We start from the raw sequence: 13,813 nt of genomic DNA, 5'->3' as shown, positions 1-13,813 counted from the left end.
AGGTTTTTTGTTGTTCGCTCCTTTACGTAAAAAATTTTCTCAACCCAAACGAGCCGTTTATACATATATATTTTTCACTACAAGTGGGTTTTCTCGACATCACTGAAAGTGTTCTTTATATAGTGGTGAATTAAAGCACCCCCTACACATATATAGTATACACTCCACTGCTATATGAAGCCTGCCTTGTTCTTTCAATGACAAGTGGTAACTCAAATAATAAGTTAGGCTTCGCATTTTGTAGTATAAGCTGAAACAGTTTGTTAGGCTGATTAATTGATAACAGTAAGTTAGTGGAATCAATACTACATATTCTTGAAATTCCTTTACGTATATAAGATTACTGCTTGAGCAAAATAATTGCCAAACACCACCCAAATGAAATAAATCATTTTGCTGGTTTACACACAGACTTGTTCACTGTTCTCCAAATGAATTATTCATTGTGATGTAAAATTGGACACTTTTTAATTGTTAAATCTGAGAATAGCGAAAAATAATGATATGTTTTTGTTTGTTTTTTTCAAAATTAATACTACATTTTTGTTTTCTGTTCAGCAAAAGTAAGCATTCTTGGAGGTTTGACAGTCCTTTCTTCACACGTGAGAAACGCACGTGGCTCGAAGAAGGCTTCAACACTGATGACGAACTGAGCACGCGGTGTAGTAATATTTTCCTGATAGTGTTGTTATTCTGTTTACTTTATCTAAGGCAAAAAAGTGTACTAAAGATCATATCAATGAAAAGATGGAAAAATAATAGAACTATACTATTATTTGTTCGAAAATGCTTCATGTGATTATTTCAAAACTTAAAAACATTAAAACTTAGTTTTGTTGCGTAGAGCTACACGTTTGTGTTGCCTATGTGTTCGTCTTTGATCTGCCTGACATGCGCGAGTATATGAAGCTGGTGCGTAAAGTAAGGTTGAATAAGTAACCCCAGTTCAAGTCTGTTTATGTTAGTACAGAAAGAGCATTAGTCGAGATCAGAAATGTTGTGACCGCTCGAATGTTGGCCACAAGATAAGGGTGACGTTAAGAATCTACGCTATCTGGCGTCGATATGGGAAAGCTTTACCGTCCGTTTCGTGTTAACTTTGTGCAGGCACTGGGTGAGTAAATAATAATGTATTTATGGTTCTAAGTAACCATATAATCCATGTTCAAAGCAGACGTCAAACCCTAGTTTAGTGTGTATAGTATGCGATATTTTTCTCGGCTTGCATCGAGATTAAACAATGAGGTTTGGTTTATTGTTAATTTACGTTTTTACGATCAGTTTATATTTTATATTTTCCGGAAAATGCCTGGCATGGCCAGGTGGGTTAAGCCGTAAAACTCTTAAACTGAGGAGCGCGGGTTCGAATCCCTGTTGCATCAAAATATGCTTGCCCTTTTAGCCGTGGGGGCGTTATAATTTGTCTACTAATCCCACTATTCTTTAGTAAAAGAGTAGCCCAAGGGTTGGCGGTGGGTGGTGATGACTAGCTGTCTCTCCTCCAGTCTCACATTGCTAAATTAGGGACGGCTAGCGCAGATAGCCCTCGTCTAGCTTTGCGCGAAATTAAAAAAAAATCTTTCAGAAAACTTGTTTGTAGATTAAATTTTTGAAGATGACGTTCACTTGAATTATTTTCTTAAATTATTATTTGAAGTAATTCTTTAAATTTTTTTTATCAAAGCTTAAGAAGATGTAAGATGAGATTTTCCAAACGTTGTAAGTGTAGTAGTAGGGAATTATTGACTTGAAAATTCTTAAATACGCATTGTTGTACAACAATTTTAGGCGTAACAAATAAACCTATCGAAAACATTTATACTCACAGTCTTATAGATATTCATATTTTAAAGTGATCTTTATTAAAATCGATTCAAGTAGATTTTAATACTTACAATATCACAATTAATTAGCATTAATGATATATATTTATTATTCATCTTTTAATAGAAATTAAGTCTTAACATCAGAATGGCATTGATTTGTTATAAATAAATATCTCTCTATACATACATATATATATATATATAGTTAACATATAATTTGAAAGTTTTAATAGCGCTTTAAAATTTGTTTTTTTTTAATTATCAATAAAGAAAATTAGTTTTTTATAGTTTTTTGGGAAAGTTCAAGGTGGAAAAGTTTTTCAAATAGCTTTAAGCACTATATGTATATATATATATGATATTGAATAAAGACAATACATTACCGATTACTATAAAAACAAAGTTTTGTCATAAGTCCAGTGAGAAAATAATTAATTTTATGAAAATATCTTTATTTTTCTATCAGACATCATTCACCAGGAGTCATTCCAGCGAATGGTTCAAAACTTACCATCATCATTAACTTTGTCGCTTTCTGTAGAATAATGAAACACTGAAATAATTATATACCCTTTCTTTAGTGAAGGTACTGATATAGAAGTATGTGTAGAAATATTCTGTGAACCAAAGCTATCATTAGGCGTTATAGAAAAATAATTCTGTGGATAACATTCATGTAACTAATGTCATGAAGGTCGTCATGCGAAAACTATTTTCAAGCAAACGGGTCCACTTACCGCATATAGTACTGATGTTTAACTGGGTACGTTTTTGTTTAGTCTGATCAATGTACTTTCTTTCTCAATTCAATAAATAATGTACTAAAACTATTTTACAATTATCCCGAAATAATTTCCCCAAGTCTATTATTGGTTTGTTTAATGTTGTTAAGGTACTCAGTTTTTTAATCAACTTAGGCCCGCAATATGAAGAAGTTGATTCTTGTATTAGTTAGTGATTTGTTACAATTATAACTTAACATGGACTATACGATTGGGTACTTCGTTATTATTAATATTTTATTGGTTTTTGGAAATTGTTGTTTACCAAACAGTATGTGCTAGTGGTGTATTTAATTTCATAAAATAACTTTAACAAGACCAAATTGAAATAAATCTTCGAGGGTGCTGAAACGTTCAGAAATATTTTGACAAGAAGTTTGCCAACTTTGTGATTTTGTATACTTGTTTACTTTCAGGCTTAACTCGATAACGATAAATAATTGTAATGTTGAAGAAACAGAGCATGCAGACTCAGACTCCACTCGTTCTTCTTTGAAACGAAGAAATAATTACAATCGGAGTATGCAAATTAACACTTAATTAAGATTGATTTGAAGTAGTATCGTGAGGCGCCATGCTTGTGTGTTTTCCACCATTACAGGCTATCGTTGACATTATTTCTGCCTAGATGTGTTTAATCCAGGGAATTGGAGCAAAAACGTGACCTTACTGAGGTTGTAGTTTGAACAACGTTTTGAGTCTAAAAAGTATGTCTGGAAAAAATTACCACTTTTTTAATCCAGTGAATTTTCAAAGTATCAACAAAAAACTTAAAACAACTGACAAATTTGACACCTAGTCTATGATATTTCGTGTTTCAAGATAAATTTATACATGCTCTTGCTTGGAAATAAGTGTTTTGTATTAACCTATTACATTGTGTCTTTTTTTATGAGAAAGTCTGGTATAAAATCAAAACCAAGAGTTGTGTGTGTGTGTTTACTTATAGCAAAGGCATATCGGGCTATCTGCTGAGCCCACTAAGGGAAATAGAACCCCTGATTTTAGCGTTGTAAATCCGTAGACTTACTGCTTTACCAGCGGGAGGCAAACCAAGAGTTAAATAATACATAGACTTAAAAACATTATTCACTGTTGTCTGTTGTACTTAAATTAGCCTCTTCCCGATAAGTTTAGATAAAAAACAAAAAATAAGGGACTGTGCTAGACATTTTGTGGACAATTGTATTATAGTATTTAGAAAATGCACCTCTTCAACAGTAAACCATTTTCGTTGTGTACGAGGGCTACATGGGAAGAGTAAGGCAAATTTTTGGGTAGTTTCACCCCAACAGCCTCCTTATCACTGCCCATGCCAGTGTATGAGGGCAAAAAAGTGAAAGATATAAAATTACAAAACCAAAAAATTATTAAATACGTGTTCTTTACAAACAACTCGAATCGATATACGAAACAAATGCTCAAGCATCGTAAAGTTTTGTAATGAAAATATATATATATTAGCTTGAGCTTACTTAAAATAATAAAGCTAGTGAATTTTCGTAATTGTAGTTGTTAACTGTGAATTACGTATTTTTGTTGTTGTTGTTGTTCTGATGCCAAAGAGGTCAGTCTTTCAGCTTCTCATATTCACAGGTTTGCGCCTAATTAGTATTCATTCAATACAATCTTAGCAAAGTCGAAAGCCATGTAATAACTTCAGCCAAGAAAGATTTGTATTGACTTCCACAGCTATGTTGAATGGAAACGTTCAAGCACTGATCAGTCAGGCAAACCTACTAGTAAATATATTATCCTGATGTACCTCCCAAAACTTATTTTTTTACTATTTTTGATGATTTTGAAATTATTTGAGAACTGCATAATATCTAATAGTTTTGAGAGGCTAGTTTTTGTTGTTTGTTTTCTGTTGGCCTTGATATAACGCTGATAATATCATTGAATTATTTAATATTTAATATCATCTTAAGAACGTTTACACATAATGGAACTAATCTTCTCTCCATTCTCCCAAAGAAGGAAAACAAAAACAAAGTAACACGACATTTTTATAATAGATTAAAAACAGGTTTTTCAGGGACATTTAAAAGTATGTTTGTAGTTGCGTTTTACTAGTGAAGGCTTGTATGGTCTATCTTAATAATATTTTAAAGTGCTGGAACCCGTCTTATAATGGAGACAAGAATGGGAAATGTCCTTTTTGTTACCTTTTTATATGAGATTTCACACAGCAATACTGTTTCAGTACCTCTTTTAATACCATATTGAAGTGAGACTTTTTATAGTGTCAGAGCACGAGTTGGATTGCAGTTAGGCCTCAGATAGATTGTAGCTGTTTATTAAAAAAATACTCGGAGAGTACGCGATAAAATTTATGTTATACCAACTATACGTGTTGTGTTACTCCACTTTCCCTACCGCTGTAATCTCAAGGTTGTTATCTTGGTGCCAGAGGGAGATGGGAGGGTTTGAGAGGAGGTTTATTGTAGAAGACCACTTATCCATTAGCTATCCAAATCCTACATAATGTACCTCCCTGAAAAAACACGTTAAAGTACGTTTTGTGTCCCAGTTACCTGATGGTTAACATTATATGTTTGTGTCAAATGTGATCGAGTTCTGTGTTAATAATGTGTTGACCTATACACTAGCCATGAAACTGTATCACCCAATCGCTGTATATATTAGTAATTTTTAAATTTTTTAGGGAGTTTGACAAAGCTGCTAATTAATACCTTTCTCATTTTTGTTAAGATTGAATCGTATTGTTCAACCTTAACCTTTTCATCTGGTTGAAAAGACTGATGTATTGTAAGTATTTACTACGACTGTGATTCACAGAGGAAAGAAGAACACGTATTAAAAAACAAGTGAAATAAATATAGAAGAAAATACTCATAAGAGGTGGATGTATCATCAAACTAGCATTACATTTTTATGAAATAACTTCATGAAGATAGCTTGAACACATTGTAAATAGTTGGTTATATAACATTTTATAGAGTTCAGTTTACGGGTATACAGTACTGAACATGAAAATATAAAAATCCACGCACTTGCTGGCGGGATAATTTTTATTTCTGGTTTGAAGCGTCACCATGGATAAACAAAATTAATAGAATAACTTAATAACTCCCTTTCAGTGACTTAGAAAGTAAATTACAAGATGATTATTGTTTTATAAGGTTATTTTGATATTGTTTCATGCCTGTAATTTACCAGTTTTTTATTCGTAGGCCACGGACCTTTAAAAATTATCACGTGCAAAGACAAAAATATTTTATGTTTCAAAAATGGAAAAATTAATTATTTCAATGCCACAATATAGTCAAAACCGTAGCAAGTACAAGTATTTTGAATAGAGAGACGGTGCAGTAACTACCGTGCAACAGAGACAGCAATGGAGGGTAGGGGTGGGGGAGCTCAGGGGGCCCAACGAAGGCTAGACAGTGTAACAAATAATGTTTATCATGCTTATGCTTTTTTTTTGGGGGGGGTGACCTTAATAAATTTTTGCGAGGACCCAAAAAGTGTAGTTACGTCACTCACTATACAGATTGGTTAGTCGTGGTTACACTAACCTATTACACTAACAGGTTGGTTAGTCGTAGTTTGTAAGAACTGCTTTTATTACAGTTCTTTACAAAGAAAGATGATTATACAATGAAATAACGAAGAGATGCAAATACCGGGACAAGCCAATTTCTAAAATTACTATAGTGAATGATATCGTGAAGGGACGATTATCACTCCCATAAGAAGATATAAAACCGCATAAATAGCTACCCACAACACGCAGAACCACCACTAACATTACTGACATTTACAGTCTTCTCGCCCAGTTCTTTCTCTTCCTCACATCCAGAAAGTGATTGCAAATATCACTGTAGACAGCGCTCAGATAATTCAGCAAACCCTTGGAGAAAAGCGAAATCCACAAATGAATAACCTGCTTCCCAGAGACATTGGGAAACAACAAAATGTACATGAGAAATACCTAGCATTTAAGGAGTGGCAGTTTGTTGTAACATTGTACAAGGCGTGGGTGAATAAGAATAACTTTGGAAAGAAACGGACAAAATAAGGATCTTCCATCATGTGCTATTTATTTGGTTGTCGACGGTTTTTCATGTATTAATACATTTAAACTTCACAATGTTCAAACTAAAACAAACTTTAGACATCATCAGGATAATCTATTGAGGCTACAAATATAAGATAATTCCTAAACCGTATGGCTAAATTGCCAATAGGGGCCCGGCATGGCTAGGTGGGTTAAGGCGTTCGACTTGTTATCTGAGGGTCGCGGGTTCGAATCGCGGTCGCACCAAACATGTGCGCCCTTTCATCCGTGGGGACGTTATAATGTGACAGTCAATCCCACTATTCGTTGGTAAAAGAATAGCCCAAGAGTTGGCGGTGGGTGGTGATGACTAGCTGCCTTCCTTCTAGTCTTACACTGCTAAATTAGGGACGGCTAGCGCAGATAGCCCTTGAGTAGCTTTGCGCGAAATTAAAAAAATACACACAAAACACAAGTTGCCAATAAGATATGACTACATCAGGATCAGTCGTTTAGTCACACATCGTAACTCTACAGTAGCATTCGTACAATTGTTCATGCTATCTATCCACTTCTCCGACATAGGTGTGCAGTTACCTGACTGACATCTTGAGATTTCTCTTTTTTTTTGGTCTTGAAACCCGTCGTGCACGTATAGTGGAGAGTTTTTGGCAATGAAAATTGAGGTGTTGGACAATCGTACATAGTCGTGCCCGTCAGATTGGACACGTTTGATGATAGAGAGAATAATTTAATAGGCAGCAAGAAACGTAGGAAATAGCACGACTTTTTAAAACTTTGTAGAGGAGGTTGAGTGATTGAAACCATTTTTAATAAACAAAATAATTAATCACACTTCGGAGAAAAACAAGATAAACGATTTCATTGAAACACAATTTTTTTTTTTACAGAGTGCGACGAAATTTCATATTGTTAGAATTATTTATACATTAGAAACAATTCACAATAAAGTGATCCAATAGAAACAATTCACAATAAAGTGATCCAATTTCGTGTATACTTTTACGTGGCTCCCGCTAGTACAGCGATATATCTACGGATTTACAACGTTAAAATTAGGGGTTCGTTTCCTTTCGGTGGGCTCAGTAGGTACCCCGATGTGGCTTTGCTATAAGAAAACACAAACACGTTTAGGTGAGCGAACGTTTTTGTATTTGGCAAACGTATCAAAAATGCAATAACGGGTGGAAGGTTGTTAGTACTCATTATGAATATTTTGTTATAAAACTATGAAGTGGTCATAAGATAATTTATATATAAACATAAATCTGCACAGTTAGTTGAATATCAGTATATATATAAAAGGTGAGCAATATGTCTTAATGATCACATCCTTAGTGAATAACTGACCTGCCCTCTGGTGGGCCAGTGGTAAGTTCATGGGCTAGAACGATTTTTCTAGTTCTATTCCCCGTGGTTGACAGAGTACAGGTAGCCCATTGTGTAGCCTTACGCAAAAAAACAATAACACATACGAAAATAAACTTAATAACAACTAAAACCAACCAGTCTTGAATAAGAATAGCCTGAAACCAGTTTTGGAACTTGAGTCCTCTATCACTAACAACTTTATTATTATTATTTTTTATTAATGTATTCTTATTAGTACAACAATTTAGCGAGATATTTTTATTTTATATGTGATAACACACATCCTGTTCGATGTGGCGTGGTTGTAATGATATTCTGACTTATGTAAGAAGGCTTTGTGAACGGATGGGTGTGGTGTTCATTAATTTTAAAGATATTTAATTAATTAAAGAAATAATGCTGTAATTACGGTGTTAAGAAAGGATGTGTGCCCCAGGAAGCATAGTGTGTTACAGACATGGAACTGTAAGTTCCTTTATCTAAACATATCTATATCTAAATTTGCTTCGTAGGATCACATTAACATTTAGAATTTTATTAACCTTCGTTGTGTGTTGTAGTGACATGCAGTATACCGGTTCGATGTTATGATGTTGTGTAATAATTTTCCTAAGCCCTGACAGTGTCCAAAGCTATGCTCGTTTTTTTTCTTAGCTGTTTGATAAATCGGAGTTCAATCTCACGTGTGTTTTTTTGTTTTACAAATTTTGTAGTTCGTTCTGTAATGTAGATTGATTACTATATTGCCCGAAGTCATTAAAATGTTATTAAGTTCATTCTACGACTGTACATTTAGTAGCTTATTTTGATCTTTATACTGTAGCAAAGTATAGATAGCAAAACAGTTTGCCATTTTTCAAGCTTTAACGTAAAGTGACTTTCAATGTGAACTTAGTAAAAGATTATATCTTTAAATTATATGCTTTCTTTTATTTGGATAAAAATAAAAACATTAAATATGTATTGTCTGTTTTTCTTATAGCCAAACCACATCGGGCTATCTGCTGAGCGCACCGAAGGGAATCGAACCCCTGATTTTAGCGTTATAAATCCGTAGGCTTACCGCTGTATCAGCGGGGGGGCCGTTAAATATGTATTGAACTTTTTTTTTCAGTGCTATTATAGACTTAACAATACTTTAAAACTTTGATCTCTACGGATCTAATTTTATGTCAGTCAACTGGTGATACGGCCATATTGAATTTGTATGTGAAAGTCTTTCAAAAATGTATGATAATGCATAAAAATTGATCTGACATGGCCAGGTGGTTAGGACGCTCAAATCACAGTCTGAGGGTCACAGGTTCTAATTCCCCGTTCCAACCAAACATTCTCGCAATTTCAGCCGTGTGGCATTATAATGTTGGCCAATTTCACTATCCGTTGATGGCAGAGTAGCCCAAGAGTTAGCGGTGGGTAGCGATAAGTAGCTGTTCCATCTACTCTTTCAGCGCTAAAGCGCTGTTAGCCCTTGTGTAGTTTTGCGCGAAATTCCAAACTTAAAGTTGCCTAAACGTCCTTTTAAACTATCTTTAGTTTTTCTTTTAAAGATATGGAACTTTTTACGTTACTTTTCTCTCGGTCTCTAACGTTCTTTAAAAATGTTTTCATTCCACGTACTCTGCATTTACATGTACACGAGCTCACTAATGTAAGTCAGTGTTTTTATTGAGCCTGCACAGTTCTGTATCATCAAAATAATGAAACAAGAAATACATCTCAATCTCTTGTTTTTAACCAATCTTTGTTAATTGGTAAAATACTGACGTCAATTCTTTCTTTTGTTTTTGGGAGGGGAGAGGAGGACTTTGGGAGGGGAGAGGAGGATTTCCCTTTACATAAATGTGCTTATCATCAACACATATTCTACAATATTTGTGAATTTCATTTGAATAGAAAAACACTGCACTGAACACTCTAGGTTCCACTTCTTTATCATGATTGAGAGGGGGGTGCATAGCCAGATGGTGATGTGTTATTTTAATGTTTTAAAATTACATTTTAAAATATGTATGAGGAAAAAGCCCCAAGTAACCTCGCACAACTCTTTCTCATTTTTTCAATCATGTATTAAAAATTGGTTATTGAAACGGATGGGGTCGTATGTGAGCAGTTTGAATTTTCGCCTACTATTATCAGCTCTATAAATACTCATGTTATAAGGCTGTTTAATATATTTCCCGCCAAATGGTCTTTCCGTTGAATAGCGCCAAGCTGATGGACTTACACTCCATTCAGGGTTCGATTCTCCGCATGGCCCATTGTGTAGCTTTCTACCGAAATAAACAAGTCACCAAGAAGTAACATATTACATCTCTTTCGAGTTTTATATTTCTCGGTTCTTTGATACTTTTACTGGTTAACAAGGCTTATGAGTAAGAGAAGATAGACTATATATAAGTGCTTAACATGTGTGTTTTATCGTGTTTCATTTACATTCAAATAAGTTTATTATACAAGCGTGAAGAATAGTTAGCCTAGCGTATAGCAACAACGTCGAGTAAGGGATTAGAGGAGTGGTAACAAGATTGAACGTTAAAGGTGAACGAATATAATGTTTTAGAATGTCAGGCAATAACAGGAATAAATTATTGTCGTTTTTCTGATTTCTTTTCATGGCTACGTTAAGTTTCAAATAAGAAGTTATATTATTGTCACGCTCGAGTGCATTGTCCGTTTTCAGATTCTTCAAACGGAGTTTTTTTTTTAATATAGATTAAATATACATTAAACCGAAAGACTAACGTGAAATCATTTTGAGTCATCGAATCGAAATTTTAGTTAAAATGTAAAGAGCAGGTCCTTGAAATTTACACAGGTAGAAAGTTTTCATTAGCAGACAAAAGTAATTAACTCTTGGTGATATTTTTACAAATCATAAACACCTAGATCATGTGATCTAATTCTAATTTGATTTTATTGGATGAATAATAGTTCAATACCTTTGTTTTTATTGATAACAGAATTTTAGAAACATGTTCACATAGTCATTTATATTTTTGTTATTCTTAATATGCAAATTAAGTTAAATTAGAATATGCTATTTATTTGATACCTAGGTACGATAAGATAATTTGTTGGACTGTTTTTATTCGCTAGTTATTAATTATGCTGAAACAATGTTGTTCAATTTAGTGATCATATTGCTTTTCAAACGTGGTCTGTGGTTGGACAACTGTACCATTAGAGATTCCAGAAGCGATAAAAAAGATTAGATGTTAATGGTGAATTCATATAATGTTATTGGCTGTTAAGCAGTAATCTCCTAGTGGATAATATTTCTTTATATTTCGCTGATGTTTTTTTGTTTTCTTTTGTACAGTTCTATCTATGTTCGGACTTTTGGGATAAAGTCCAGAAGTGGGTTGCATTTATGGTATACTTTGTTGGTATTTTACAATTTAAAAATAATTTTATAAAATGTTTGATCCAATATTCGACATTTTAATTTAGTTCCATGGTGTCCAACACGGTCGCCACTCACCACATGTGGCGAATGAATGCTTTACTTCTACCACCTTTTTTAAACATAATTAATTCTATCTATAAATAATTGAAAGCATTATTATGTATTTTTTACCCCTCTACATATATAAAACACAGTTTTGTTGGGATTTTTTCGTCATGTGGCTAAAATAATTACACATTCTCCACAATTTTGGCGATTATGAAAACAGTTGGACACCGCATTTAAGTTACTCAGTATTGCCGAAAACATGCATAAAATTAATCTGTTGTCAGGACTTTGTTTTACATGATTGTATGTTGTCAAAATGCATGGCGATAAAGAAGCCCACTCATTATGTATTTCTTTGGTGCAGGGTTCACCAAACTTTTTTCACAGGGGGCCAGATTACTTGGGGAATGAGAAGCGCGGGCCGCATGATCATTATGTTCAATATTCATAAGCTACAACGGAAGCACTCTGTAAGAGACTTAACACTAAGTTTAGGATGTCACATTAGCCATGTGGGAGTAGCATGCAATACACACATATAATAAAAACAAACAGAAATACAACCAACATTTTTATTTACCAAAAGGTTATTAAAGTTGGTGACATTAGCAAAAACAATTGTCACATCGCACATTGTGAGTACATGTCTGAATTTCACTAGGCCGCAAACAAGTTAGTGAGATTTATGAAATTAGCGTTTGGCTTTCAAAATATCTTCAATGTTCGGTTTTGAATTGCTGCATCCAATCATTAGAATTGCTTTCAAATGTTCATCAGTCAACCTTGATCGATGTACCGACTTCACATACTTAATTTTTGAAAATGCTTGTTCACATACATAATTTGTTCCGAACACTGATGCCATACCAGATGTGAACTGCTTCAGCTTTGGAAAATCATTTTCAGGTATGCAGCTGTAAAATTCAATAAGTTGCCTCTCTCTGTGTTTTGCTTTCAACAAATCATTTCCTTGCAAATTGATGACCTCCAGCTGAAGTTCCACTGGCACGTCATCAATGACACAAAAGGATTCTGAAAAAAAAGAATGTCACTTCCGATTCTGTCGAGATCCGAAAATCTCTCTAAAAATGCTTATTTAAATCGCCAGTAATCTTTTTTTCTTGAAACTCCAGGTTGACATCTGTGATTTCAGCATGAAACTCATTGAAACACTGAAAATGAGAGAGGTTTCCTCCTTTCAAATACGCTTCAAACAATGACAGCATTTTCCGAAATCCTTTAACGATTCTATAGAGATCATAGACAAGGTTATTCTTCCCCTGAAGTTTCAAGTTCAATTCATTCATGTGGGATGTGATGTCAACCAAAAATGAGAACTTTGACAACCAGGTTGGATCCGACAGAAGTGGATCGGCTCTATATTTCTCGATAAGAAATATATCTATTCCTTTTCTCAGCTAATAAAAACGAGACAAGACTTTACCACAGCTGAGCCACCTCACCGCCGTGTGATAAGGCAAGTCACAGAAATCCGAATCAATTTCTTCAAGAAACGCCTTGAACTGGCGATGATTAAGTGCATGACCCCGAATGAAGTTCACTGCAGAAATGACTGCTTTTAGTACGCAAGAAATATCTAAGTCTTTTCCACAGAGTGCTTGCTGATGTATGATGCAGTGTATGAACAGAGCGCTTGGGAGTTGAAGATCTTCCAAATGTTTCCTGATCAGCCCCACCAGACCCTTCTTTACTCCAGCCATGTTTTTTCCTCCGTCAACTGTTACACCTCTAAGCTGATTCCACTGAAGGTTATAGTCTTGCAAAGTTTTATGCACTTCCATGAAAATGTCTTCCACAGTTGTTCTTCCGTGCATGCTGAAAACTGATGCCAACTCTTCCGTGATCTGAAAGTCCAAATTAATTCCACGAAGGAACACAAGAAGTTGTGACGTACTCGAGAGATCAGTAGACTCATCCAGTGCCAGAGAATGCCATAGGAAGTTTCTAGTTTTTTGGCGTATCTGTAATGCGATGTTTTCTCCAAGTTCTTCTGCTCTCCGTACAACTGAACTTGCTGAAAGGCTGATACTTTCAAAGAAATTGGCTTCCATCATACACTCTTTGATGAAGTTGCCATCAGTAAAAGGTTTTCCTCGCTCTGCCATCCGTTGCACTATTTTGTAATTTGTACGAGTGACAAATTCATTCTCAGTAAAGTTTCTCGTGAAGAGATTCTTTTGACATTCAAAAACACGTTTCATGGATTCAAATTTCTCAGAACGGAACTTTCCTGAAAATTTTAAATATGTTAATAGATGTTTTGTTTCATAGTGATGCTGAAGACTGTACTCTTTCAAAACGGCAACACTTT

The 13,813-nt window shown here is 34.5% G+C and overlaps 1 protein-coding gene across 3 annotated transcripts in view; it reads left to right on the top strand.

Annotated features, from left to right (window-relative positions):
• Window positions 1-915: 915 nt before the first annotated feature.
• LOC143225720 (inactive tyrosine-protein kinase 7-like) overlaps window positions 916-13,813 on the top strand; it is an 84,851-nt gene continuing 71,953 nt past the window's right edge. For 2 of the 3 annotated variants that reach the window (XM_076455620.1, XM_076455618.1), the window contains exon 1: window positions 916-1,114. In XM_076455620.1, the coding sequence (XP_076311735.1) occupies window positions 1,066-1,114 (49 nt within the window). In that variant the 5' untranslated portion in view covers window positions 916-1,065. Of the gene's footprint in view, window positions 1,115-10,235; window positions 10,325-13,813 lie in introns of those variants that run through there. The other variant, XM_076455619.1, reaches the window with a different exon arrangement.

Source organism: Tachypleus tridentatus, chromosome 9, assembly GCF_004210375.1.
Source record: "Tachypleus tridentatus isolate NWPU-2018 chromosome 9, ASM421037v1, whole genome shotgun sequence".
Classification (NCBI taxonomy): Eukaryota; Metazoa; Arthropoda; class Merostomata; order Xiphosura; family Limulidae; genus Tachypleus; species Tachypleus tridentatus.
Note: the sequence above shows the minus strand (reverse complement) of the source record. Positions and strands in the feature narration are given on the sequence as shown.